Genomic DNA, 24228 nt, shown 5'->3' with positions numbered 1-24228 from the left:
GAGGGAAGTCCATTGCCACATCCCAGTAATTTGTTAAGCATCTTATTTTTCAGAAGAGACAATTTCGTTTTACTTATTGTTGTATTATACGTGCATTACGTGTGCATGTGTTTATACTCAGGTAAGCATAGCCCACAGCAGTGTGTGCGGAGCTCAGAGGACAGCTTGTGGGACTCAGTCCTCTCGTCGTGTCATCAGGCTTGACAGCAAGCAACTTAACCTGTGCATCTTTCCTGTCTGAATGCCTGTTTCTGCGTGGCAGGGTCTCAGCCCCTGCAGTAACTGAAGCTGACCTTCAATTTATAATCTTCCTTCCTCTCTCCCCCAAACTCTGGGCTAATAGAAATACACTACCACATGTGGCCCAATCAGAACTGTTTACTGACAAATATCCCAAAATGGAATGAAGACACATACTGACTGAATTGGATTATTAAGTAATTATTTTTGTTTTAAAAGGCCAGGAGTGGTGGCACACACCTTTAATACCAGCACTCAGTAGGCAGACGTGTGTGGATCTCTGAGTTTAAGGCCAGCCTGGTCTACAGAGCAAGTTCAAGGACAGCCAAGGCTACACAGAGAAACCCTTCTTGACAAAAACAAGACAAAAAACAAACAAACCTCACTTTTATCTTTTCCAAGATGTTTTAAAAACTTGTACGGAAGGCTCCCTGTGCTGTCAGCAGCGGCCTCTGGAGAAGCAGTGTGAGGAGGGACATAGAGGGCACATGCTAGGCTGCTCTAGGCACCTCTCTAAATTTAACCTCTTCATATAGAATACCAGGGCAAACCACCCACGGCTCCAGAAACATAAGGCTCCTCTCAAGAACCAATTTCCAAAAAGCTACCATACATGTGCATAACTGTAGCACACAGTATGGTTATACAGAGCTTCTGTGTCATAGGTTCAGAGGAGATCAGCTGCCAGAAACCACTGTCCTATTCTAAAAGGCAGCTACGAACCCATATTTCAAAGTGCTACTCTGAAAGCTTTTCCCTGAAAACCCTGGGACATGGGGAAATCCAGTAACACAAGCTCCTAGAAAAAAACAAGGACTATAGCCTCACAGGGTTTTAAATACTGTCTATCACTAGGTTAAATACAGGAGCTTAAAGAATTACATTAATGCTATTTTTTTTAAAGATTTATTTTATTCATATGAGTACATTGCAGCTGTCTTCAGACACACCAGAAGAAGGCATCAGATCCCATTACAGATGGTTGTGAGTCACCATGTGGTTGCTGGGAATTGAACTCAGGACCTCTGGAAGAACAGTCAGTGCTCTTAACCAATGAGTCATCTCTCCAGCACACATTAATGCTATTTTTAAAAAGTGTATTACCGTGTGCTCAGTTTTTTTTTTCCTCAATATTTTTGTTTTGGTATTTTCTTAAAGATTTTAAAAGTGTGTGTGTGTGTGTGTGTGTGTGTGTGTGTGTGTGTGTGTGTGTGTGTGTGTGTGTGTGTTATGTACCGAGCATCCACAGAGGCTACAGGCACTGGATCTCCTAAGGCTGGAGTTACAGTGGCTGTGAGCTGCCTGCTGGGACCTGAATGTAGATCCTTTATAAGAGTAGTAAATGACTTAATCAGCGAGCTATGCCTCCAGGCCTCTCTTTTGCTGTTTGTTTTTAGAGAAAATGAAAAATAATGCAAGAGCAAGGTGAAGGGATCCAGCAATGTTCTTTATTGCAAGCTCTTTTGAGAGAAATTATAGCATTAGTAATATCATTTAGCTGATGTTCTTAAAAGAGTCACCCAAGCTAGGAATCGTAAGCACCTCATCAAGGGCGTACGCACCGTTTTCATTATGCCGGTCCTGAACCAAATGCTGATAGACAGAATCTGGAACTTCAGACTGACGGTAGTACCATTTGACGTTCATGAGTAGATGGTCCCTCTTACTCTGAAAAGGAAAATCTAACAGCATTAGGGACAGGTCTCAGGTGCCTGCACGTGCACATCACACCTACGATCAAAAGCCCTGCATACAGTGGACAGGGGGCAGCAGGAAGCAACGTGACTAACAGTGGAATCGCTGGCCCCAGCCACTGCACCCTCAGGTCACAACCTGGCAACTGCTTGGTTCAGAGACAAGAAAGACAGATCTTGCACATCTCAGTGTGACTCATTCATTATTACAAATTCCTTAGTGTTGATGAAGATCACAACATGAGAAAGCATGCCTGCCTTACCCTGACCGTGCTGGTAAACAGTATGCCAGAGCACACCACTGAGGCACACTAAAAGTGACAAACTGAAAGAACTTACCCAGAGACACCTGACAGTGTCTTCCCCACCAAGGTTTGCCTGTCACAAACTGTCTCAAATTCTCCCTTCACTGTGGGCCTCAGAATTGTGTGGAAGTCACTGCTGCAGGTCGGAATGATGGACCGCACCACAGACAACAGGTGGTGAGGAGAATGTCCAGCCACTCAGGAGGCCCACCCTGTACCTCTGATCCCAGAGCGGAGCAACTTATCACACATCACCACTGATAAAAACTAAGAACTCATGTCCATTGCTGCCTGGAAATGTCTGTACGAGAACTATGCACGTATTTCTGAAAGTTTATTTTGACAGCAGACATTGTCTCTTCTGTTTGAAGGCTGCAGGGTATATCCCGAAGTCGACTGCTTGTATGTTAGGGTGAGACAGCTCAACCAGGAGAGCACTTCCATTTCCTGGGCTTCATGAAACAGTTCATTCCTGAGACAAATCTACCTGAGGTAAGGGCAGAACTGTCCCTCTTGACAGCTTCTAACTCTTCTCAGAGGCTCACTGGCCACGAGTGTATTGGCCAAAGCTCAAAAAAATGCTTCACATAGTAAAGAGGACAACTGAATTCTGAAGTACGCCAGGGACCTTCATTAATGAAGGAAGACATACCTTGGTTTACTGAAGGGACCAATCTCTACAGGACCAGCAAGGGCAGCAAAGAACTGCTGTAAATGTCAGCATAAATAAAAATGTAGAGTGCAGTCCCCCAGTGCACACCAGAGCCACGATTCTTACTTTGTATCAACTATCAAACACGCACGGCTACAGAAAGTGGGCGCTGCCTGTCTGTTCGCAGTAGACAGTCTGTTCACACAGGGTAGGCACGTTGCATTAAGTCTGTACTATTTACTCTACAGAAGAAACAGTTTGAGAGCGTCACAGAAAAAGTGCTGAAGTCAGGTTTAAAGAAAGGAGCAGCCCCATTCGTTCTGCAGGAGACTGACCATATCACAGCTGTGTAACCTGTGGGAAGATGGGACTCTTTCTCAGCAAAAGCAGAGGCCAAAAAGACAGACAGACCGACCAAGTGGGATACCAGCATGCAGCACACCACTCTCCATGCTCAGGCTGAGAGGCAGACGTTGAATCCACGCCACTGTCTGACCTGGAGTAAGTTTACAAGACAGTTGGGGAATTTTTAACTCACCTACGACTACATACACAGGTACTGACAGGCAGGATACACCAGGCATGAAAAGTGTAGCTAAAACATTCAAAGAACAGAACATGTGACCACACACACACACACACACACACACACACCACTACCCCTTGCATAAGGTTTATTCTGCCAAAAAGACCCAAGAAAAACGCTCCTCCTTCCATTTTATTCAAGTGAAAAAATAAAGAACATGACCAGGGCAGCATCACCAGTTTATTAAAAAAAAAAAGAAAAAAGAAAAGAGCGGTCCAGGGCCTGCCTGGAACCCAGCATGAGCTCACTGAAATGAGACACAGTTACAAGCTTACCTGCCTTTGGGCACTGACACACACACGATGACTGTCCTCTGGCAACTGTCAAATGCTGCACCTTCCCTAAGTTATGGCAGTAAAAATGTCTCTAAGTATTGCTAACTCTCCATGTGAGGACAAAATGAAGTCAAAGTCACTCAAAAAACAGAACTAAAAGATTTTTTTCATGTTTTATTTAGGGTTTAAACAACAGAAAACAAAAACAAAGCCAGAATGGTCACGTGAAACCTGGCCCAAGCACTGCAGAATAAAGGACACGATTCACTAGAAAGCACAGGAAAGATGGTCACCATAAACTGCCAATGTCACTGCCCATGTATGTGTGACTCTGGTCACTTTCTTAGATTGAGTTTCTCTTTTGTCCTGGAAAATGAGAATAACTTAAAGACCTTATAAGACTGTGGCGAGCACTGAAGTGAGGTGAGTGTCTAAGGAAAAGCCCCATCCATTCATCATCTGTCAGGAGCTTGTGGGAGATGCTTGAGCCATTCTGCCTCCAGATCTGTGCTACGCCTGACAACCTGAACTCAGCAGGACGACTCTGGATCCAATGACTGGAAACTGTACTTTTTTTTTTTTTGCTGAACCTAGCCAGAGATACTGGGAACCGTTAGTTAGTTAGTTAGTCAGTCAGTCAGTCAGTCAGTCAGACGTGCTATTTCTACAGTACTAGTTACCAACTGAGCCGCACATGCCCAGTGATTCCATAGAACAAGCAAAACAAGACGAAACTCTGGCTTATTTATAAGTAGCAACTCTCTCAAAACGCTGCTGGAGCTCCTGATGCAGTCTTGCCCATTGACCAGGGGGCGGCAGTATTGCGTCAAAAACATGAATACTTAAGATCAGACTTCCACAGATACAGAACAATGAAGGTAGAGTCAAATGAAGAAAACAAAACAAAACAAAACTGTAAACATGTGTGCACCTGAAATGGCACCATTTGTCTAGAGCAGTGTGACGGAGCTGAGTAAGGTTACGTCTCAGTGATGTGGTGAGAGTGACAGTGGTGAAGGAACGCAGGCAGGGGCTACTTCAGAGTTCTGAGCTACACTGGAAGACAAGACTGCAGTTTGTCTGTACCCACGAGTGACTGAGCAGCCTCACTACACCTTTAAAAAGTGAACAGAGGGAAGGCCAGTGGGTTTCTAGGTCACTTCATGTGTTTATAACTCTGTCTCCCACAGACTAGGGCCAGGACAAAATGGAACTATGGTGTTTACTTAGTGTTAATATCCTAAGGGTTACAATGTCCTCTGGAGGACACTGCTGTAGCAGGAGCTCTCAGGGCAAAGGCCACACCACACTGGGAGTTGCTGAAGGCCTCCTCTGATTCCTACTCCTTTTAACAACTTGCACTGAAAATTAAAATCAAAAAGTAAACCCAGGGTCACGTGGCTTACCATCAGCTCCTTGGCTCTGAACCCTGGTTTTCTAAATCCCTAAGCTCTGACTCTGCAAACAACATGCAGCCTCAGCTTTCTGTGTCCCTCGCTCTCCAGGCTGTGGAGACTGGGACGTTCGTAAGGAAGCCGAGTAGCAGCTACCTCTCAGTAAACCTTGACCATTGCCACTGTCCTGCCCTGCCCTGCAGAGGAAGAGAACTGCCCCACAGGCTTTGCTTTTCTCAGACTCAATGCTCTGCAACTGTGGGCTTCATCGCTTTAAGAATTTCAGGAGCAGATCAAGTGTTTCTAACAGTGTTTCACTATTTACAATTGACACACTTGAACACTAGCATAAATCTCACAGAAATTTATCGCCTTCACTCAACACTGAACCAAGAAGAGACTTCCAGGACGAAGGCACCCTGGGCAGTATTTCTGAAGGAAAAAAGAAGCAGCAGGAAGTAAAGGCTTTCCCACTCACCACCTTAGTTAGATTCACACAAAAATGAAGGTCAAGAAGTCAGACAAGGCAGAGCTGAATAACCCACCAAAGGTGTGTGGCCATTTGCTAGGGGAGCTCTCGCAACAGTGGCTGGGCTGGGGAGGAGGGTGCGCTGCGCCCCGAGGCTCCCATTAGGATTTACTGTTCTTCAACCCCATGTCGTCCTGTTCCCACTCCCAAGTCCTGGGCCTACAGGTGCATGGCATGGTACTTGGCTGCGCTGTCCTTAAGATCTATGTAGAGAGAGACTTGAAATGTGAGTCAAACACAACAAATTAAGGCCATTTGCCACCTCCCACAGCATCCTTGCTGTCATGGCAATAGTGGGTAACTTGAGTGAATAAAAGACAGATACAACGTGCTGCTTCTGTGAGTGTCTGCACAAGTACCTCTGGAGGCCAGTGAGTGACGTGGGCTGAGGAGGACAGACCCCACCTTCTTAAGGGCATCAGCCTAGGGTCTGTACAAACTGAGTGCAAAGCATAGGCATCATCCCATCAGCCTAGGGTACAAACTGAGAGCAAAGCATAGGCAGATTCCGGAGCTGCAAGGGTGTGGAGCTCAGGTCTGCAGCATTAGTTTCTCCGACTCTAACGTCCCCACACCCACTGGGTCATGCTTCCCCAGGTCTCCAGTGTGCAGGTGACTTGAGGTTAAGCCTCATTACGTCCACAGTGATGCAAGCCATCCCTAGCACACCGCCCTATCCCCTTCTCTCATTGGTTCTGTCTCTCTGGAAGACACTAACCCACTAAAAATTAAACACAGGCTTTGAAAAAATCCAAATTTTGGTTCTAAGGCAAAGGTAACTAAAAATTAACGAATTCTTATCTAAGTGTATTTTTACTCCAGGAGTTATGGTCACACCAGATAAACAGAATCACAAATGGTCTGCTTGATCCAAAGGATATTTCTCATTACGGGGAGAGAAAATATTTACTCACAATCAGCTCAGTAAGAAATTACCTTGTTCCCCTAAAGTTTTGACTATTTTAAGAACTTCTCTTATCAAAACTCAAGCCTCAGCAACCCTAAATTTGCCATCTTATTAATAAAAGTTGCTGTTATGACAGCAATGGTGCTGCCCACGTGGGGGAACAGAGAGGGAAGTCACGGGGTCCTTAACATCAGCTACAGGGCACAAAACAGAGGCCCAGAGCTGGTGCCGAGTCCGAACGTGCCCTTCCTAGTTGGTGGCTGTCTAGGAAGGGCTAGTAGGCGTGGCCGTGTTGAAGGTGTGTCACTGGGGCTGGGCCGAGCCTTGGCCTCCCCCTAATAGAGTAGCTAGCTTTCCGATGACAGCACTCTCTCAGCTACTGCCCAGTACCATGCCTGCTGCCATCATGGGCTAACCTCTGAACTGTGAGCAAGCCTCCAAGGAAATGTTTTCCTGCATAAACTAGTCATGGTGTCTCTTCACAGCAAGAGAACAGTGAAGACACCTTCACAAGGGCATCGAAATACGAGAAGGTATGCACAGAGTCTAACATCTCATGATCACAGTGACCAACTCATGGTTAAAGATGTAGCTCAGAGACTGTTCCTAAATTTGATAGCAAAATATTCTGAAGATTTGTATTGGTCAACATAGTTTTATATCCTCAAACTACTTAACCCCAGGGGCTCAGTCTTTCCCTCTGGCACAGGGTCTCTGGCTGGCCTAGAACTCACTATGTAGACCAGGCATGCTGGCCTCAAACTCACAGAGATCCACCTCTCTGCCTCCTGAATGCTGAAATTAAAAGTGCCACCATACCTAGGCATTGATTAAATTCTTAAAAATTACTGAAGTTGCCCTCCCACGCCCCAACCAAGCAACCAACCAACCTTCTTTCCTTCCTTCTTTCCTTCCTTCCTGTTTGCCTCTGTCCCTCCCTCCCTCCTTCCCTTCCTTTCACTATGTGTTAGTGTTTTGCCTGCATATATATCTGTGTGAGGGTGTCAGATTCTGGAGTTTCAGAGTCGTGAGCAGTCACGTTGGTGCTGGGATTTGAACCTGGGTACTCTGGAAGAACAGTCAGGGCTCTCTCTAGCCCCCAGAATTACTTTAAATTAATACAGGCCATGAGAATCAGATGCCTGTGTGACTGGACTGACAGGTAGATGTGAGTCACCTGGTATGGTGCTGAGAACTGAATTTAGACCTGGGAGGCCAGTGTGTGCTTTACTACTGAGTATCTTGCCAGTTCTAGTTTTGCTTAGAGACAGGTTCTCACTGTGTAACTTTGGCTGTCCCAAAACTCCCTGGCCTTAAACTCACAGGGAGCCATTTAGCTCTGCCTCCTGAACCCTGAGCTTAAAGCGGTATGCTGCCATGTCCAACAAGACTTTATTTTCTTTCAACAAACCAAACTGAGAAAATGAACAGTACTTTTCATTTCACTTTCTTCTGTAGCTGGAGCTTTTGGACCCCTGGCCTCAATTTCTCTGACTCTGACTGTCCTAAACCGTATTCTTGTTCCTGCTTCTGTTACCGCCCTCATCGTCCGTGATGCACTTGTGAAGAATGAGCATGGAAAGGCACTAGAGTCTTGGTCTCATTAGGAGATGACGTGATCGCAGGCCTGGGAGTAAACTCAACCGCTCTCATGATGAAGAGGGGTAGCTGTCTAATGATCACGGCCAGATTCTGATGTGCAAACATCAGCACTGCCCAGTTCCAGGAGATAGCTGAGCTGAGCTTCCCCGTCTACTGCTTTCCAATTCTGCTTCAAGATGGCAGACCTGGTTAACACCGTAAAATAAGTTTCAGGGAACAAACTCTTACAGTTAAGACCTTTGGGTTAGAAGTCACTGTTTAAGCTGAAGTTTGCTCACATAATAACAGAAACCTAATTACAGCTGACGCTCCTAACTGGCCATAAGTAATTTAAATAGCCGGCTAAGAAAAGAGAAAATCAGTAGAAACACTGAAAGATTACATTTCCCATTTTATGTAAATTAGTTTTTCCTGTTTTAGATGTCTTAATTATTTTTCTTGTTCCCATTTACTCAAACCAAAACAAAGACTGTAGCCTCTAATACTTGTTGGTCTATTTATAACTTTTCCTCCCACTCGTTTTCTAACACGAGCATGCCCCGAAGGCTTCTATCAGTCCACATGCTGGGCAGCAAGGGGACCCTGGCTGCTACAGAGGAGAAACGGAAGCAGGAAATGAAGAAGCTTGGCTAACCTGGGTAACCCATCAATGTATATTCTGTCAAGTGTATTCTGTCAAGTGTAAGCAGAGCTGGGAAAATGCTTTAAAAAAAAAAGTGTGGGGTGGGTGGTGATGGTGATAGAGAAAGCCAAGAACTATGCACATTTTAAAATGGGGGTCTTGGGGAAGGGGATTGAGATAGGGGGTTTCCAGAGGGGAAACCCGGAAAGGGGATAACATTTGAAATATAAATAAAGAAAATATCTGGGGTTGGGGATTTAGCTCAGTGGTAGAGCGCTTGCCTAGCAAGCGCAAGGCCCTGGGTTCGGTCCCCAGCTCCAAAAAAAGGAAAAGAAAAAAAAAAAAAGAAAGAAAGAAAACATCCAATAAAAGAAAAAGATATAAAATGGGGATCCTTGACAAAATAACTTCTCCATCATGTTCTAGCACTAAAGTTTTAGAAAGATTTTTTTCTCTGAAATTATTATCTTCATTTTTGAAAAACCAGTTTAGGGTTATTCTTTAACTATTGAGACATAATTTACATAAAACAAAATTATTTGTAATGCTGAGTAACTTTGAGTTATGCACCAAATTAGTGTTATCAGTCCAGACACAGGATGGGGACCCACATCCATCACCACAAAAAGGCAACTCATAGAGCCACATGGCTGTCCTGAGGCAGCTGGCTCTCGAGATTACTACAGTCATGTCCTGACCTCAGTTCTTTGCTCTCTCACACTCTCCCGTTTATACGAACAAATCACTCCATGGAGTTGCTGTGCATCTATCTACTGCCATCGGGAAGGAGTACAGACAAACCAAAACTCCAGGTAAAGATGTAATACATTGGTCTCTAGAAACTTCCAGAGGAGATCACTTATGGCAGTAGTGAAAACAACTGGTAAAAATAGGTGCTGATTCATTTTAAGGCATCCTTCTGTCAAACCATAGAGTCAGTATTTAATGAGCACCTGCTAGGAACTGAGCTGTCTAGAAAAGGTCAGTGTGAACAGTTGGGGAGGAGATCTACAGAGCCTGCAAAGCTTGCATTCCACAAGCAGCAGGCCCACTCCTGGGCCCGGATTCAGATTAACCACTAAGTCAGAAGCAATGAGACCTGCCATTTAATAGCCACAGAACACTAGGCAAATAACACTTATTTACACTGCTGTTTAATTTCTTTGGATATTATATTCCTTAAAATTAGTAGTCTTGGGCTGGAGAGATGGCTCGGTGGTTAAGAACACCGACTACTCTTCCAGAGGTCTTGAGTTCAAATCCCATCAACCACATGGTGGCTCACAACCATCTGTAATGGGATCTGATGCCCTCTTCTGGTGTGTCTGGAGACAGCTACAGTGTCCTCATATAAATAAACCTTTAAAACAAAACAAATTAGTAGTCCTCTCAAAAATTCTTGAGGATGGAAAGAGAAAGTTATAAAGATAGCTTTGGTTGCTTCCAAAGTGGAGAAAGGAAGTAAGTAGCCCTAATGAATCCTATGGCCAAGCATTTAAACCTGATGCCTTGGCCCTGTGCAGCCTAGAACAATCATCAATGAATTAAAATATGAGATTGTTTCCTTTTCATTTGTTTTGAAACTCAACTGCATAGGTTTCAAGCAAGAACTTTGTAGATGGCAGTATCATAGCCAACTGTCAAAGGGCTGGATATACTTGTCACATGAAGCTCTACCTGTAAGAAGACCAGAGAACCCCAAATGTCGCTGTCTTGCCTTGTTAGCTCAGCTTAGGCTCAGCTTGTTCAAGAAACCTCTCAAAGGTTCCAAGTGTCCGTGAAACTATGACCTGACACAGTCACTGCGGTAAGTATCCCATAGGAACATGAAAAGAACGTATGTGCATTTGTGCAGCTGTTAGAAATATGGCATACGGGAGGGGGGAGGGGATACCTCTGTGAGTTTGAGGCCAGCCTGGTCTACAAAGTGAATTCCAGGACAGCTATGGCTCTGTTACCCAAAGAAAGCCTGTCTCAAAAAACAAAACAAAATGGGAAGGAAGAAAGAAAAAAATGACACTTTGAAAATGACAAGTAGTCAATTAATCTACTGTTCAATACTCTGTAACTGCCAACAGCCTATATGCTCACTAATGTGCTACTTTGAATGCCCACTACTACAGGAAATACGCTAAAATCTTTGCAATTGTCTAAATAGTCATCAACAGTAGAACTGGGACAGATTGCAATATAGCCTTGTAATGAGATACTGTACAGAAAGGAAGAAAATCAACAAGCGGTGTGGATGAGCTTCCCACAGACACACAAGCAAGCACACAGGTCTCCTGGTAAGTGCTGTCCCACGAGAGCAGTGCTAGTCTGCCAAGTACCAAGAGTAGTGGGCCCCAGGGAAGCGTGAGCCACCAAAGACAAGACAAGACCATGCGGAAAGACAAAGTGAGGTTGAGGGGGAGGGGAAGATAGACAAACACTGATATTAAAACCCATTCTGAAAACAGTCACACATAAAAAAGGGTAGATAGGTGACATGTGGGGGCTGGGGATGTAGCCATGGTAAAGTGGTGTGAAATTGTAATGACAAATGCATGCATCATAAAGATAGGTCGACTACTTAGTACACGCTGTCTAGATTATTGGGATGTCATGAAAAAGAGACATTTAGGGGCTGGGGATTTAGCTCAGTGGTAGAGCGCTTGCCTAGGAAGCACAAGGCCCTGGGTTCAGTCCCCAGCTCCGGGGGAAAAAAAAAAAAAAACACACAAAAAAACAAGAAAACCATCAAAAAAGAGACATTTATTAATGCTCTATTCCAAAGTTATTCTGATGCCCTCTTCTGATACCCACAGGAAGTTACACAGTCTTGGTGTTATGCCCTCCACCCACTTTCCGGTAAAATAAAGCTTAAAAGTGAAACCTTGAAAAGACATAAAACATAACCCAACAGAGAGAGATGCCGCTGCTCAGATTGGCAGGTCCACGCTGGTAAAGTGGCCATATGGGATCATGCTAGGGAAGCAGACTCTGGCTTCCACAGAGGCATACGCCGTGCACACAGGCACAGAAGCACTCGTGCACAGAGCCTTGTGGAGAAAACCTGGATAACAATTATCAAAATAACAAATACGCTCTCAGCTGTTTCCCAAACAGTCCCAGTCACGGCAATTTAGTCTAAAAGTATTTTTAAATATATTTCATTTTATGTGTCTAAGTGTTTGCCTGAATGTGTGCATGTATATATACCATCTGTATGCACTGCCCAGAGGCCAGAAGAGATTGCCAGATCCTCTGGAACTGGAGCTATTGGTTGACTGAGTCACCTGATGTGAGTGCTGGAGCACTGTGAGTGCTCTTAATGGCTGATCCAGCTCTCCTGTCCCTCTAAAAATATTTTTGTACATACACAAAATAAATATAAAAATCTGATATCCATAGCTATTTGGGGTTGTCCCTGGCTACTCTCCCTGAAACATGAGACTCTGCCTCAAAAAGAGGTAAAAGTGGGAGAGGCCAACCCAGTATCGACTGACAGGTACTAATCAAACTATAAATTATCTAAATAATAAATCATACAGACATGTATTTCCTAAACCAGGGACTGAAGCAAGGGTGATGGTGAATGCTGCCACCAATCCTAGCATTGAGAAGGTAGAGGCAGGTAGGTGAATTTCGGTGAGTTTAAAGTCAGCCTGGTCTATATAGTGAGCTACAGGCCAGCCATAGTTACATAGTGAGTCATTGCTTCAAAAGAAAAGAGAACAAAGAGGGAAGAGGGAGGAAGAGAGGGGAAGAGAGGGGAAGAGAGAGAGGGGAGGGGTGAGGGGAGGAATGAGTTGGAGAGGAGAAAAGTTTTGTGGATCAGGAAATTCTTGGAACAGTGTGCCTATCTTACAGAGTCTCTGTTCATTTACACACATGCACCAAGACACTTTAAATAAAAACACAGAAATCCATTGACAATTACCTATATGAGGTAAGGTTTTAAGAAATAAGAATTTGGGCCAGTAGAGTCCCTAGCATAGGATAATAATGTCAGGCTACCTTTTAGTAACTTTAGCACATGTGTACAGGTATCTGTTGAAAACCAACTGGAATTGTTAGCATGTATGCGTCTATTTGTGCCATGGCACAATACGGGGTGCCAAAAGACAACTTGGGGGAGTGGGTGCTGCCCTCCAGAGTGAGTCCTGCAGACTGAACTCGGGTCACTGTGCTTGATACTAAGTGTTTTTACCTGCTGAGTCATCTCACTGGCTGCAAAAATTAAAATTTAAAAACAAAATAAAACAGGCTGTTTGGCTTCAGTCATAGGCCGTTGTTTTCTCTTTCCCTCTTACCTGGACATATTTTTGCTGCTTCTTTCAATGTAGCTGTCCAACCAGCAGATGACAGACAATATCTATCTTTTATGCCATTAGTGCATAAAACTGAGTATGAGTGTGGGTCCTTGGAACCCGTGTGGGAGTCACGTTTGGAAGTACATGCCCACTGTGCCAGGGATGGAGAAGCAAAGGCAGGAGAATCCCAGGGAATGGCCTATCAGCCAGTCTCTGTAACACGCCCTCAGCTGCCTGTACAAGAAAGCTGCACACACCCTTGTCCCCACCGGTGGCCTATTACTATTACTTTTCACAGAGAACCTCATCTTTAAACACTCCTCACACTTGTATGAGTGTAAAAAGCACAGCAGCTTAAAGATGGGATGTAGAACAAGTCATGTTTCTCAAAGCTACCTCAGAAAACAAGCAATGAAAGGAGATCCAAGTTGCCCCAGCCTGTTCATACTGTTCCTTCCAGGTAGGCTGTGTGCACACTTGGGGTCAGGAGGCCATTAATAAGGTGCAATGTGTCCTCTTCACATCGGCCTGGTTAGCACTTCTGTGCCTGCACCGCACATGCTGGCCTTATAAATCACAGCTCACTGTCCTGCACAGTAACCCAACAACTCGCTAACAGCTGAGGGCATCATCACAAGTGGATTGAACTACTATTTGAGTATATGCTCCAATAATTAAATTCCTTTATAGTTTTCTACCTTTAAACCTAAAGGCAGGCAACACTAAAACTGAATGCCATCTCACAGCCCTCCTGACTGCCATGAAATATCACTTACACTACAGAGCTCACACCCCATTACTGAACACAAGCAGCCAGACCATCTATCACTCACATTAAAACAAGCAGAAAGCAACGATGAGGCGCTGGAAGCCATCGCATGGTTTAAATGATTTCTCTCCTTTCAAATATCAAGGGGTTCTCTTTCCCAGCACATCTCACCACGGGGTTTGGCCTCTTAACAAAGAGAGCTTCCCAAGTTGAAAGAACATTTAGCAGATAGGACACACAGCAAAGCCCAGTTCAAAGCAAGAGACATCTGCCCCTTGTGTTAAAATACAAAACAGTAAAGGGTCTTTTATATTAAAAATAATAAATACACATAAAAGGAGAGTCTTGTCAAGAAGTCAAGCACCAGCCCTGACAGAGTCCTTGCCTTTGGTAAGTGCCCACGATTTAAGGGAATAGTCTAGAATCTATTCATTTCCTAATTCTTGAGAACAAAGAAATCTATCTTAAGCTGCTTGCTTGGAGCTCCCAATCAAAGCACCATGAAGCACAGAGCTGCTACACACGCACTATCCAGGATTAGCGCCTGAGGAAGCCCGGAGCCCCACACCACACGGCCACACTGTCTACCTATTAGTGCCAAACAAGGATCTTCAGCATGGGTCAAGACCATTACCCTGACTCTAAACTGAGAGGAGAAACAACCGGGAGAGAAGGCCGAGAAATCGCTGCTAGCCCCAGAGTCCATGTCAAGAGAAAACCGGCAGTGAGAAATGGTTGGAACATACAGTAAACAGTGACCAAGAAAAGGGGATCCCGTGCCACAGCAGAGACCTGACAGCTACATTTCAAACCAAGCTCTAAAAGAGAGGCTCCTGGTTTCTTTCTGCTTGTCCTGCAGAGGGCTGCACAATGTCTACAGAGCTGGAGGCTTCTAACTCAGGGTCTTCCACGATGCAGCACCGTCCTCCAGTCTGAACTCTAAGAGGGCCCTGTCCCCCAAGAAAGTCTAAGACCCAGAGGGTGACAGCAGCAGCCCTTTCAGTTCCAGTTATTCCTAGGGCCAAATAAAGTCTTGCCTTGGCAAATTAATAGTATTTTGTATGGTATTGCCTATATTAGAAAATATGTCCTACTATTATAATACTTGATAAGTTTACATAAAACAAATAAAATTTATCCAACAGGGGCTGGAGAGATGGCTCAGTGGTTAAGAGCACTGACTGCTCTTCCAAAGGTCCTGAGTTCAAATCCCAGCAACCACATGGTGGCTTACAACCATCTGTAATGAGATCTGATGCCCTCTTCTGGTGTGTCTAAACAGCTACAGTGTACTTATATATAATAAATAAATAAATCTTTAAAAAAAAAAGATTTATCCAACAAATACACCTTAAATTGCTATGGTATTTACAATGGACTATCACATATTTGAAAATTGAAAATTTCAAGCTCTAATTGTTTGCTGGAATATTACATTGTATGAATATATTTAAGAGAAAGAAAAATAGGTTTTCCCAAATATCCAAGCCCTTCCACTGACATAGCCACTCCCTTGGCTCAGTGTAAAAATTTCCTGTAAGTTAACCTACTTAACTTCACTGTTCTGGACACTCTGTAACAATCAGGAAACTCGAAACTTTACATAAACCTGTTGCCAAGGGTCAGTACTGGTCATGGCATAGTCCCATTATCTGCTAGTCTTACACCACCCTGGATATCTATTTTAAAAAGCAGGGGGCTGAAGAGATGATTATGCTTCCACGGGTCCTGAGTTCAATTCCTACCATAGGGTGGCTTGCAACCATTTGTAATTTATCAGATGCCCTCCTCTGGTGTGTCTGGAGACAGCCACAATGTACTCACATATATACAATAAATAAATAAATAAATAAATCTTTGAGGGGGGAGGAACACGAACACACAGGACTAGGAAAGAAGGCCTCTCGTGTAATGCAAATCTGTTATTGGACCTTGTATGAGCTGGGCTACCCCATGAAAAACTCAAGGAGTAAAGGAGAGCTATGTGCGCAGATTCCTTTGTCTGACCCGACTGCCTTGTGTTTTGTACCCAGTCCTTTATGCTTATTTGAGCTTTATGCTGGCAGACATGAGAGACAGACAGCACATAAGATTTAGTAGTTAGTATTTGTGGTCCTGGGGGTAAATAAAAAGGCATTTTGATAAAAACTAACAACCCAGGTATACTGAGAAGATAGCTCCAGGGATAGCACAGCTTGCAGACATTCCTCACATAAAAATAGATCAATAGTAAGTCAAAACAAACGCCTGCTGACAGCACAACCAAATGAACACAGATGTTTACATGAACTCTGCACACAAGCAAGGACAGGATAAATTCCCATCAGCCGTCATGTCTGGGAGGAGATGAAAAGCAGCCTCGGGAATGTGAGAGGCAAGGAAGTGTAGGTGCCCCTGTGTTGAAGAGAGGGAGGGCTGGGCCAGGCACACAGGTTAGACAAAGTAAGGCTAAAGGAGTAAACAGAGTCTGTGAGCTCTAACAGCAGCCCTTAACACACCCCTGTCTGCGCAAGGCCCCACTGCAGGGGAAAAGCTGTAAGTAATAGAAAGAAAGTTCAACAGAACAGGAAAAATAGACTTAAAAAAAAAAAAAAAAAAGCTCCAGTAAAAGTCAAAGATGAAAGAACTGGAGCTCAGAGTCCAGGACAGCATTTTTGTTGTTGCTGCTTTGTGTTCTGCTTTGTGGTGATGGTGGTTTTAGTTTTGAGGCAAGGTTTCTCTGTGTAGTCCTGGCTGTCCTTGAACTTACTCTGCACACCAGGCTGGTCTCAAACTCAGAAAATCCTCCTGCCTCTGCTTCTAGTACTAAGGGAGTGTGCCACTACTTCTGGGCTTTGTTTGTTTTTTAAAGCCACAATACAACTAAGGAAAGTTCTGAAATTAAAAGGAAATCATATTACTCAACCACATCAGTCTAAAATTTTACGGAAATTAAATTTACAAAAGGAGCAAGAGAAAGCAGGCGTTACAGAGCAGCACATTATATACTCTGCCACTGGGAGGCTGAGGACTGTAAAGGACAGGTCAGTGCAGGGCGCAGGGAGGTCCTTTCCAAAACCGCCTAAGGTCAGGAGCTCAAGTGGAGTGCGTGCACGCATGGAGTCTAAGACAAACTAACAAGCAATTCCAAACCAAAGGCACTGTCAAATAGATGCCTCAAACAGGAAAGCGCCTACAGGAAATGAAGCAAAAAAAAAGCAAGGAAAAAAAAATCACCTAGAAATAAAAAAACAAAACAAAAAACAAAAAACAAAAAAAAAAAAACACACAGAAAGAACCAAATAAACAGAAGATTAAAAGGTTGAAGAAGGAAGGAAATTGCACTGACCTCTGTTAAATTGCCCATCTGAATGCTTTGGCACAGGGTCAAACACACAAACACATACAAATAATAATAATAATATTAACAACTTTTGGTTTTTTTTTTAAAAAAAAGGACACAAAGCAGTCAGATCTGATGGCGTGACCCCATAGCCCTACCATTCGGGATTATAAACTCAGTCAGACACCATCTTTACATCCCCCACAACCCCACAAAGTGCTACAGAGAATGGTGAAGACGCCTGCATTACTATGGTCCCTGTACAGTCAAGTCAGGAAGATCAGAAGTTCACGATCATTCTCAAATGCTCTCTGCTCACATTACCTGACCCGAGGGGAAACACACTCGTCTACATGATGGCCACACAAACTGTAAGAGAAGGAAGTCATCACTGTATTTTGACAGCAGAGCTCTGCACCAATAAAGGCACAGCTTGCAGAGTCAGGCGTGCACCCCAACAACTGGTTGAACCTTTTATTCTATAGCTCTAAGAATTGTGAGTAATAGTACCAACATTAGTAATTATTACTCTGTACTATTCTGTGGGAGACACGATAAAGACAATAATTAATTATAACATGTTCTAATTCTGGCGTCTGTGTTCTGGGAACCGAGAGCACAGTGGACTCCAGCTGATGTCAGATACAGGCTCTGCTTGCGACCTTGGACTGCAGCCAGGTGTATCGTCAGGACTACAGTGTGCCTGACCAGTTTCCCTTGAAGTTAGATACATTCTCACACCATTCAGTATAAATCAAATGGCCTAGAAATAAAAACCCAACCCAGCAGCAATGAAGCACAAACTGGATTGTTTTTGAAATATCATTTCCCAGTAAAAAGAAACTAGACAATGTCGTGGAGAGGTAGTTTTTGGTTCTATAGCAGGCATATTTGAGGATGGAATACCCTCACATACAGTCAAGTAAAACTATCAAACTCCAAGGTCAAATAAAAAAAGACTCCAGAGCCAATCCCAAGAAGCACCCCACTAACCATGATGGGGCAATGTGGCTTCCCTAAGGATTAATGATCACAAGCATGAACAGAAACCCATCAATGGCACGTCCTTGATGCCTCTATGGCAGCTCAGCATTGGAACAGATAATAAAGGGGAGGGGCGGTCTTCACAGGGTCTGGCCTGACTGCCACAGACAAGGAGGAATAAAAGGGACTCTTCCAATCTGTAACTTCGAAGGATTGGCTGGATAGAAATACAATAAAATCGGATACTACGTGGCTCCTGACAAACACACAGTGCAGTGATGAGGTGGGGTGAGGGAGAACAGCCACACAAGCTCACAGCTCTGAATGCTTGGCAGCTACTACTAGGAAATATGGCCTTGTTGAAGGAGGAGTGTCACTCACTACGAGTGGGCTTTGGGGTTTCAGAAGCCCAAGCCAGGCCGAGGTTCCCTCTCCCTGCTGCCTATGAACACAGATGCAGACTCCCAGCACCATGTCAGCCCTGAGTGTTCACATGCTGCCCACCATGACCATGACCGACCAAAACTCTGAAACTGGAAGTCAGCCACTTAAATGGCTTTGACATGGTCATGGTGCCTTCATAGCACTAGAACACTAAGTGTAATAACTAAGTGTAATTCTGCTTAGATAGATGAGAGCTAAAACTATCCAACACACAGGAAATGCAGAGGATGGAGGCACCAGGCAAACAGTAAAGCTCAGATGGCCAAACCCCTTGGTTAAGGACAAGGAAAGGGAGGGAAGACTGGATGGGTTATTATGTAACAGATTTGGAAAACTTATCATAGACCGAAAAAATCTGTTACCTAGAAAGCCACACTCAAAAATAAGATATAAAAAATGTCTTCTCTACCTCAGGGTGTTGGTTAATCCTGGAGGGAAGAAAGGGCTGTTACGATAAGGGAACAGGCAGCCAGTAGAGGTCTGGGAGACAGTTGGACATCATAGTGATTCATGAACAACATAAATGCTCTACCTGTGTGTCTGCGTCTCTGTGAGTACAGAGAGATTTGGAAAATATAAAAAGACAAAGAGAAGCAAGCACTGACCCTACACTCCATCTGAACCCTGCTTCTGAGAAGCATCGGCTGCAGCTCTGCTAACCAGAAAGCGGGAGAGAGGGCAGATGTCTATGTGAACAGCAGTGCCGGCAGGGCAGAGGCAAGCATCACTCCTCAGGCAGATTCAGCTGGGCACCAGCCGCACGGACCCTGTGTGCCGCAGATAAAGACCTCAGTGCTGACTGACGTCAATACTCTACCGCTGTGCGGTCAGCGCCAAACTGCCCTTGCCTCACTGCTGCCTTGTTTTTAACTGTGAGACATTATTTCACAATGTAACCTAGGTTGGCATTGAACTCTTGGTCCTCCTACTCCATCTCCAGATGGCTGAAGTTTCAAGCATGAGCCACTATACCCAGTACCACCTCATTCTCATGAGCTTGTCTTTAAAATTACCCCTACCGACTTCCACCCTATATATATTTCATGCCAGATTAAAGAGGTTCATGTTAGTTTCAAATCTTTTTAAAGTCATCTTTCCACATATTACCTGCATGAAAACAATTAATGTTAACTCAAGAGAATGAACTATAATGCAGCTCAGAATTTTAGTTCTAAGTCATTAAAATAAACAGACATATAAAAATCTGTTGAAAATGTTGATTTCTGGGCTGGAGAGATGGCTCAGCGGTTAAGAGCGATGACTGCTCTTCCAGAGGTCCCGAGTTCAATTTCCAGCAACCACGTGGTGGCTCACAACCGTCTGTAATGGGATCTGATGCCCTCTTCTGGTGTGTGTGAAGACAGGGAGAGTGGACTCATATAAAATAGGTATAAAATAAATAAATAATTCTAAAAAAGAAAATGTTTATTTCTATCAACCAAACCCCATGGTCTTTACATAACTCTAGTCTGCTCTCAGCATTTTCTGAATGTTTTCTCGTAAGATAAATCTCTAATCCCGGAACGGTTTTACCTCCCAGGTAAAGGAGAAGGGCTGTGTTTAGGGATCTGGTTCTGTGCTGAATGCTGCAATCCCAGCACACAGTGCTAGCACCCTACATGGCTATCTACCACTTCCCCCAGGAACAGAGCTCCTACAGCACCCTACACGGCTATCTACCACTTCCCCCAGGAACAGAGCTCCTACAGCACCCTACACAGCTATCTACCACTTCCCCCAGTAACAGAGCTCCTGCAGTACTGGGGAAGAGCCAAGATCAACATTCAAGCAGCCCAGTGGCAGCCAAGCTACCAAAGGCCCAGGCCTATGTCTCCCCGCCTTTCACTGCTTGTCTACGGGCAGCCAGTGACTATAAGTCCACTGCAGAGCCATGTTTTTCCAGAGTACAATTAAAATACTGTAGGAGTACCAACTGGCTTTAACAAGCCTCTAATCAGTTACTCTCTGTCTCTGTACTTAATCTCCCAGTGGACTGGTGACGTGAAGTCTGCGTCACATTCGAGTCCTAGTCCTTAAGGATGGGTGTGCTGCATCTACAGCTCAGCGGCCATTTGCGAACACAGTGAGCCCTCCTCACTGAAGACAGAGCCAAGAGCAGGAGCCTCCCTCTGCCTGGAGGCTCACCTCATCTTACAGAACAACAGACGGCCCTACAAACCACATGCTGCCTACGCTACTTGTCATAAAATACAGCGTCACAGAGCATTCTCTCGAGAGCAACCCTGAGAAGTAAGTGAGGTGAGTGGCGTCTCCATCTGACAGCTATGAAAACCAATGCCCGACAGGTTAAACAGCTTGTCTCAGTAGCACAGTCAACCAGTGTAGAATTAGAGAAACGAAGCCAGCTGGGTCCCCCTTCCACGAACAATCAAGTTCTCAGTGAACTGAAATGACCTCATCACAATCATATATAAAACACAACGGAAACTAGAGATGGGAGCTCACAATGACATACGTCTATACACCACTGCATAGAAAGATCAACAAAACGCCACAGTCAGCAAGGGAAGGCACATTACACTGAATGGCTACACTGAGAGTTTGCCACATTTTATAAGGCCAGCAAGCAATTAATAAAAAAAAAAACAAAAAACAAAAAAAAAGGAAAAAGGAAAGACAGAAACTGCAGATGATTTCTTACTTTTTATTTGTTTTCTAGATGGGGCCTCAGATTACCCACACAGGCCTCAAATTCCTGGGCTCTGATCTTCTTGCCAAGTCTCTCAAGTAGCTGGGAGTACAGTGGCAACGGGGCACACCAGGTTGAAGGCTTGTAACAATGTAGCCAACAACGCAGTAACTGAATCCAAACTGAACAACACTTAGAGAACAATCCCCAAACTCTGAGATACATCTGTCCAGTAGGAGTACTTCTCAAACACTGAGAAACTGTGTCATGCTTAATTATAATCTGTTGTGTTTCAATATAGAGATTTCTATAATAATAATAATAATAATAATAATAATAATAATAATAATAATAATAATAAAAGTCTCAAGAACCACCACTGTTAGATTTCTGAACATTCTTTAGAAGTAATTATGTAATGGCGTGGAGCCATCCTCACTTCCCAGGAAACAAAGACATATTATCAAACAGCCGTCTTGTTTAAAACCAAAAAACAACAAACAGAAAAGTCGGGCTGGAGAGATGGCTCAGTGGTTAAGAGCACTGTCTGCTCTTCCAGAGGTCCTGAGTTCAATTCCCAGCAACCACATGGTGGCTCATAACCATCTGTAAAGAGATCTGATGCCCTTGTCTGTACCTCGTGTGTATCTGAAGACAATTACAGTGGACTTATATATAATAAAATGAATAAATCTTTAAAAAAAAAAAAAAAGAAAAGAAAAGAAAAGTCATCTACAATGGTGGACTACTTTAAGCAAATCTCCTTCACCTAAATGGGTGCAGGCACTGCGCCTGACAAAAAAGACTGCGGTATTTCTCAAGTCAGTACTAGATTAAACAGAAAAGCCCTCCTTTCATTAAATAAATGTTTCAGGTACATAAATACCTGGCTAGGACATTAAAAAACAAGCAGGAAATCACCTTTATTAATATATTATAATTTGCATATTAAACCTCATATTTCTATTGATTTAAGCTAATTAACAAGAAAAAAGCTTACAGCACACACTAAACTCCTCCAAGAAATGAAAGCTATTGTTTAAAAAACTCTGCCAGGGTCAGACAATAGTTTCCTGCAAGGATCGTCTCACCTATCTGCTTGTTTACTACACAGAAGCAATCAAAAGGAAAGGGATGAGAGCCGGAGATATGAGCTGCGAGCGCAGGTGGAGGTACAGGCATACAAACTCCCAGCTCAAATACTATAGGAAGGAAGTCAATTCTCCACTAAGTGCAAACCACAACACAATCCTTACAGCAGTGTGAGCAACAGGAAGCATCATGAGGAGGAAGGCAAACTCCAGGAAACCATCAAGTTTCTATTGTCTCAGGGGCCTGTAGACAAGGGTCCCCGCTCCCCTGGACATCTGCCTATTTCCCCAGTCTTTTCTGGATAAAAACATACAGCTGAGCATGAGTGTATGGAACATCTGACAAAAGGGAACAGCTACCACAGAGAAGACAAAACAGAAAACATTTACTATCTGGCCCTTAAGAGAGAAAGTCTGCCAGGCCTGTGTATACAAGGACTCTGTCTGGCCTGGAAAGATGACTCTGCTTTAGGGAGAGCACTGGCTGCTCTTACAGGGCACTGGGTTTGGGTCCCAGTACCTTGTGCTGGCTCACAACCTCATTTAACTTCAGTTCCAGGGGATCCAACACCCAGAAACACAAATAGTACACAGACAAGTCAACCATATACATAAAATAATGATTTTTAAAAAACTGTTAGAGCAGGCTAAGTAAAATACTGCGTGAGTTTAATCCCAGCATTGGTGAAGTGACTTGGGATTAAGTCCAATGGCTGCCTGTGTTATACTGTGAAATTTCTATTCCAAAAAAGGGGAAAGAGGGGCTAGAGATGTCAGCCTTAGGAGCACTGGCTGTTCCTACACAGCATCCAGGTTCAATCCCCAGCACCCACATGGTGGTTCAGCACCGTCGCTAACTAGTTTCTCTGGGCACAAGGTACCCAGATGGTACATAAATATACACGCAAACCCCACACATTTTAAAAATCAATCTTTAAAAATTCCCAAGGAGAGAGAATAAAGAAAAAGCATCCATCAATAGGTAATGTATACCTATTACTGGACAACTACACAAAACATGACAGCTCTCTCTAGAGGGGCAGGAAGCAGTCTCCAGTCTGACAAGCACCTGGATTATAGCTTCACTTCAGCAGACTGAAGACTGGCCTAGAAAAGAACTGACCCAGATACAAAAGATCCTCAATCAGTATGTCAGATGCACGTCGATATGACAAATAACTAGAGACCTGCACTGGTATTACCCGTACCTTTGAGGGAACCAGAAGGACTTGTGATGTAGTTGTCCAGTCATAGAGTATAGCACACTTGCCTAGCCCTGGCAAGATCCCGGGTTCAAGCCCCAGAAGAAACCCAGTTTGAGTAAGAAAAGGAATTCCTTTAGAGAGATGAATCCAAGTGGCAGGCTGTGGAAGCAGGGCTGGCACTCAATGCTGGCACTGCTCAAACACAGGAAAACGTCAACCTCAGCAACCCACAAGACCACAAGCATTACCAGACAAGGCAGGTGCCTGAGGCAGGATCCGTCTGTAAAGGGGAAAGGGAACCGGCCTCATACTACTCCTAGCAGTAGTTAAAACAGCAAGTACTTAACCATTTAATTCATAATGAAGTACACTTTTAATGTGACATTGTTTACATTTTAAAAACAAGTCTCTGAGATTATAACTCAAACAAGAAGCCAATGAAATGAAAAATATTCTAGGTCCTTTTCTAGAAAACTCAACTTCTTTGTCTGACATCATAAAAGTAATCCCTATTTTCTTAAGAGCAAGCAGAGGAAGGGCCATTTCATCCAAGTAGTAAATAGGACCACTGAGTGTCCTCTGCAATGTGAGTGGGTGATATGTCTACCCAGTTATAATAATACGCTTATAAGAACTCCAACTACCATTAGAACACTCTAACA

At 43.9% G+C, this 24228-nt stretch overlaps 1 protein-coding gene across 8 annotated transcripts in view; it reads right to left on the bottom strand.

Annotated features, from left to right (window-relative positions):
- Window positions 1-24228, bottom strand: part of Rere (arginine-glutamic acid dipeptide repeats) — a 329621-nt gene that overhangs the window by 145579 nt on the left and 159814 nt on the right. For all 8 annotated transcript variants that reach the window (XM_087660099.1, XM_087660101.1, XM_087660102.1 and 5 more), the window contains 1 exon segment: window positions 1803-1908. In XM_087660099.1, coding sequence (XP_087516225.1) covers window positions 1803-1908 — 106 coding nt within the window.

The sequence above is a fragment of the Rattus norvegicus genome, chromosome 5, assembly GCF_021556685.1.
Source record: "Rattus norvegicus strain SHRSP/BbbUtx chromosome 5, alternate assembly SHRSP_T2T, whole genome shotgun sequence".
NCBI lineage: Eukaryota > Metazoa > Chordata > Mammalia > Rodentia > Muridae > Rattus > Rattus norvegicus.
Note: the sequence above shows the minus strand (reverse complement) of the source record. Positions and strands in the feature narration are given on the sequence as shown.